General features: G+C 38.8%; 1 protein-coding gene across 1 annotated transcript; it reads right to left on the reverse strand.

Annotated features, from left to right (window-relative positions):
- Positions 1 to 593: 593 nt before the first annotated feature.
- Positions 594 to 5,807, reverse strand: LOC145665930 (uncharacterized). Its single transcript, XM_081733036.1, has one exon. It carries the CDS (start codon positions 5,805 to 5,807, stop codon positions 594 to 596), a length of 5,214 nt encoding a protein of 1,737 aa, XP_081589162.1.
- Between the last annotated feature and the right edge of the window lie 245 nt (positions 5,808 to 6,052).

Consider the following 6,052-nt stretch of genomic DNA (forward strand, 5'->3'; position numbering starts at 1 on the left):
AGTTTCTTCTTGTCGTCTGCCGCTGTTAGTTTATAATCGGGAAGACACGTGTGTATAGTGAAAATATGTGGCTTATAGTATGTGGTCGATGTAACCCTTGTGTAGGCGCTGGTTTCTTAATAATTCTTCGACGTTGCTTTGAGACTGTTCGATATATTTGTATTTCATAACACACAAGATTATATGAATTCAAAAAATACAAACAAAGTTGCTAGATGAACATTTATTATATGTAGATTAATGCGATATTAACACAATACACGTAGCTAGTTGCTTTCTTGGTGTCACGTTTTTACACACACACTCACCCCTGCTGGGGAGAAAAAGTATTAGTTTTTATGTTGCTGCCTCTTCATTTACTTACTGGCGTTAGTTTTTATTGAGAGGAACGCTCAGTTCTGAACATACCGCCCGCCTTGAAGGAATTCCTTCAACAAATCTATGAATGATTAATTTGGTTCATGAACTTAATATACACAACAATAGATAACACAAGTTATGAATGAATGATATAAACATAAACAGAATAATGCACACACAACACAACACACTATGAATCACACAATGTACACACTATGAATAACACCAACACATTAACTCTGCTTAGGAAGCGGGCACAATTGACGAATAGATCTTGTTGTTGTACCTCTGGTAGTTTTCACTGTCGCCACTCGTACTATTCCGTCCTTCCCAGGAAACAATTGCACAATACGTCCAGTTTTCCATTTTAGAGGTGGAATGTTATCTTCTTTGATGAGCACCAAATCACCTTCCAGAAGATTGGGGAATTTTCTTCTCCACTTGGATCGTTCTAGAAGACTTGATAGATACTCCTTTGACCATCTGGACCAAAATTGCTGATGAAGTTGTTGTATGTATTGCCATCTCGAAAGTCTATTGACAGGAATATTTTTCAAGTTAGGTTCTGACATGGTAGTGAGTGCGTCGCCTATTAGGAAATGACCAGGTGTTAAAGGATGTAGGTCGTTTGGATCATTAGATAATGGTGTTAGGGGTCTAGAGTTTAAGCAAGCCTCAATCAGTGTCAAAATAGTGTTCATCTCTTCGTAGGTGAGTGAAGCATTTCCCACGACTCTCTTTAAATGATATTTGAGAGATTTAATTGATGATTCCCATAAGCCTCCGAAATTTGGTGATCTTGCTGGAATAAAAACCCACGTGATGTTATCAGCCGCTAGAAAATTATGTAGTTTTTCTTTATGGTGTTCTGATTCAAATAAAGTCTTCAATTCTTGTAGTTCCCTTTTTGCACCAACGAAGTTACTTGCATTGTCAGAATACAGTTTAGCGCATTTTCCTCGACGAGCCATGAATCGCTTTAATGCTCCAATAAACGCCTCTGTAGTTAGATCACTAACAAGTTCAATGTGAACCGCCTTAGTCGCAAAACACACGAAAAGTGCTATATATGCCTTATGGAGTTTGGCTCCCCTTCGGTTACTCGATTTAAGGTAAATGGGCCCACAGTAGTCAACGCCGCTGTGAAGAAATGGTCTTGTTGGTTGAACTCTGTCAGCTGGTAGATCTCCCATCATCTGTTTACCATCTTTAGGATTGTTTCTGAAACATGTGATACACTGATGCACAACTTGACGAACCAAGTTTCGTCCACGTATTGGCCAATACGATTGTCGCAAGGATGATAACAATAATTGAGGCCCGGCATGCAATAGCTTCTTATGTTCTTCTTGAGCGATTAACTTTGTCAAGTTGCAGTTAGCTGGAAGTACAATAGGATGTTTCTGTCCTTCAGTAAGATCTGCTGCATTTAATCTTCCTCCGACTCTGATGATTTGCCTCTCATCCAAGTATGGATTCAAATTTCTCAGTTGACTTTGGTTGTCGACTTCCTTTCCTGATCTCAACGCATTCAATTCCTTGTGAAATGCTTTTTGTTGTGATAGTTTAATAAGACATTCGAGTGCTTCATGTAATTCACTTACTGTAAGATGTCCATGCTGTTTGTCACAATTAGATCTTCTCATGTTGTGCGCAAATCGTAGGCAATAAGCAGTTACACGTTGCAATCTTCTTAATGATGAATATCTGTCTAAGAGTTGACACGGTGTTGTAGAAACCATTACTGCTGTATTCTTTCGTCGCTCGGGAACATCGCTTAGGTCACAAACATCTTCCCTCGTCTGCAAGTCTAATTTCTCAGATAACCAGGAAGGCCCATGCCACCATAATTCATTATCAAGAATCTCTGATGGTGTTAATCCTCTCGATATATGATCTGCTGGATTCTCCTCTGTTCTGATGTGTCTCCATTCATAGTTACAAGTCAGCTGTTGAATTTCCGCTACACGATTTGCAACATACGTCTTCCATTGAGAACAAGGTCCTCTTATCCATGCTAATACAATGGTGGAATCTGACCATAAAACAACCTTATCGATCTTGCAATGTAATGCTTGTATTACTTTCTGAATTAGCTGTGCAAGTAACAAAGCTGCACAAAGTTCTAATCGAGGAATAGTTGTCTTCTTCAAAGGTGCTACTCGAGATTTTGAACATAGTAAGTTTGCTGTGAATTTCCCATTTTTTGTACTAGATGTTACATATATACAAGCTCCATATCCATTCTGAGATCCGTCGCAAAATCCATGAATTTCTACCTGCGATTGTGTTTCTTGAATAACCTTTCGCTGAACATGTAGTGATTCCAACTCTTGAAGTTGCTGCTCAAATGTTTCCCACTCTGAATGCAATGGGGCTGGAACTTCTTCATCCCAATTCAATTTTAATTCCCACAAACGTTGCAGAGATATTTTTGCCTTAAGAATAACTGGTCCAATTAATCCTAAGGGATCAAATATGCTCGCTACTGTAGCAAGAATAGTCCTCTTCGTGATTTGTTGAGGGTTTTTTCTTGGTTTGACAGAGAAAGAAAATGTGTCTTTAATGGGATTCCACAACAATCTTAAACTTCTTGTGATGCAATCATCATTTGGTTGAATGGTGAAATTTGATTCTTGAAGTTCACTGGGTATTTTTGAAAGCAGTGAAGTGTCGTTGCTACACCATTTTCTCAAACAAAACCCACCCCTTTGCAGAAGAGTTGTGAGTTGACCCTGTAATTCATGTAGTTCCTTCTTCGTGTTTGTCCCTGTTTGAAGATCATCAATATAGAAATCTCTCATTAGAACTTCTGCTGCCTTAGGGAAATTATTCTTCTCTTCTATGGCTAGTTGCTGAAGACATCTAGTGGCTAGGAAAGGAGCTGCTGCAGTACCATATGTTACAGCTTTGAGTCGATATATCTTTATTGCTTCTTGAGGGTTTTCTCTCCACAGTATTTTCTGGTAGTTTGCATCTGAATCATGTACCCTAATGTTGCGATACATCTTCTGTATATCAGCTGTCATGACGTATTGATGTTGCCTGAATCTTGCTGTTATGGAAAATAATTCTTCTTGGATTGTAGGCCCGACTCTCATCGTCTCATTTAATGAAAGTCCAGAAGTTGTTTTGCACGATGCATCAAATACAACCCTGAGTTTGGTAGTAGTACTGTTCTCCTTCATTACGCAATGATGGGGAAGATAGTAGTCTGGCATCATTGTATCGCTCTCTGCTCTAGTTATTTCTTCCATATGGCCCAAATCTTCGTACTCTTTCATGAACGCTATATATGCCCTTTTTTTCTCAGGATCCTTCATAAGCCTTTTTTCCATTGAATAAAGTCTTCTCGTTGCAATCTCCTTGGATTTACCAAGATTCCTCACATTTTCTTTAAAGGGAAGTCTGACGATGAATCTCCCAGTCTCGTCTCTCCGGTGTGTTTCTTTGAAGTGTCTTTCACATTCTGCCTGCTCTTGACTTAATGGGTGTTTCGTTGAACATTCTTCTATCGTCCAGAATTTTTGTAATTGCTCGTGTATTTTTTCTGTTGTGGAGAGGTGACACACATTTGTCGAAATGTGTGGTTGATTGTCTATTTTTCCAGCTACAATCCAGCCAAACAATGTTTTGTGCAAGGTTGGATACCCTGCCTTGAGTTTTATTTGCCCTTCACAAAGTAGATCAAAGAATACTTCCGCCCCCAATAACATGTCAATACGCTGTGGTATGTTGAAGCTAGGATCTGCTAATTCAATGTTGGAAGGTATTTCCCACGATGACGTGTCTACACGAACCATAGGCAAGTCTTGTGATATTTGCGGCAATATGATGAAGTCTAATGTGGCTGAATAATGGTTATGTCTTGACTTAATTGTAGCCTGAACGCTATGGCATGACCTTGTATTAGCATTACCTATACCATTTATGTGTACAACGCTATTACTCTTTGTTAGTCCCAATAATTGAACCATTCTATTTGTTAGGAAGTTGGACTGAGAAGCACAATCGAGAAGTGTTCGACACATTTGAAAATTACCCTGTTTATCTTTAACATATACTACAGCTGTGGATAGCATAATGCTTGGTGGTTTCCTAAGATTCTGCGGTACACTGTTTGTAGAACGAATATTCTTATCTTCACATTCCTGCCCGAGTGATGTGGTCGCAGCGAGCGTGTTTTGACCTTGACCTATTTCCCTTTCATCTTGTGGTTCATTCGCTCTAGTGGGCGATGGACAACGCGAGTAGTGCAGTAATGTGTTATGCCTTTTATTGCATATTTTACAATTACCTGATAAGCACTCATTTGCCTTATGCGCTCGTTTGAGACAATTTATACACAAAGAAAGACGTTTAACTTCTTTAATTCTATCTCCTATAGATTTTCTCAACAATGACTGGCATTGAAATAATTTGTGTGAGCCTTTACAGCTGGGACATGCATTGTTGTCGGAATACGTTACGTGTGCTGTCGTTGAGTAAGAACTCTTTTTGCCTGCCTTATTTGTTTGTTGATATTTGTTACTTGGAACTGAGGGTGTCTCTTTAGGTCTACGCTTATTATCAACTGCGTCTAAAACTTGGCAACGCTGCTGTAAAAATTGTGTCAGCTGTGACATGCTCGGTAATTCATTCGTTGATTGTGTTTTTTCCCACTCCTTATGTGTTGTATTGTCTAGTTTGGTCGCAATCAAATAAATAAGTAATGCATCCCAGCTTTCTGTCGGTTGACCTAATGATTTTAAAGCCCTCAAATGTTTTACCGTGCTGTCTAAAAGAGATTTAAGCGAAACAGCCGACTCACGTTCCACCATTGGCATTTCAAATAAAGCTTTGACGTGTTTGTTAACAATATACTTTTTGTTTTCAAAACGTTCTTTGAGTAAAGTCCATGCTACGTCATAGTTTTCAGAAGAAATTTCCAAGGCTTGTATTACTTCAAGAGCCTCCCCACGTAGAGAAGAACGTAAATAATGAAACCTTTGGACTGGCTGCAATGTGCTATTGTTATGTATTAATGCCTGAAACGTGTCATAGAACGACAACCACTCATCGTAGCTTCCAGAAAAGGTCGGAAGGTTTATCACCGGCAACCTAACTGATGGATTAGAATTGCTTGCTTCATTGTTTTCATTTTTCTTTGCACTGGAGCTGTGTTGATTTATGAACACTTCCGTCTTAGCTGCTAAATCAAAATAAGTATTCTCGAATTGCTCTCTTTCTTGCGTTTCCTGATCAATTTCTGATGACCCCTGTAACATTTCTATTTCGGATTGTATTGCATCAAATTCATCATAGCATTGTTTTATTTTCTCGTAACGTAACACTAACTGCGTAATATTCTGATCTTCTGTAAAACTATCTACAAAAGGTTTAAAACGAGTGAGTTTGGCCTTAATTTGACCTCTCTTGAAAACTAATTCTTTCATTCTGTCCGTCATGCTTCACTCAGATTAAATACACTTTTAACACTTACGTTCTAAATGAGGCTTTGCTAGTACAGGCTTATTTTGTATAAGTGATACAAGGATAATATTATATTGAAATATGCACTCACTACCTACCTTGTTAACTGCACTGTAGAATCCTGATCCGGCGTGGAGGACCATTTGGTCGATGTAACCCTTGTGTAGGCGCTGGTTTCTTAATAATTCTTCGACGTTGCTTTGAGACTGTTCGATATATT

Source organism: Thermobia domestica, chromosome 12 (assembly GCF_964235325.1).
Source record: "Thermobia domestica chromosome 12, izTheDome1.hap1.1, whole genome shotgun sequence".
Taxonomy (NCBI): Eukaryota; Metazoa; Arthropoda; class Insecta; order Zygentoma; family Lepismatidae; genus Thermobia; species Thermobia domestica.

Excerpts from the sequence above, each read along its gene's own strand:
- LOC145665930 (XM_081733036.1), bottom strand. The coding sequence starts at position 5,807 with ATGACGGACAGAATGAAAGAATTAGTTTTCAAGAGAGGTCAAATTAAG.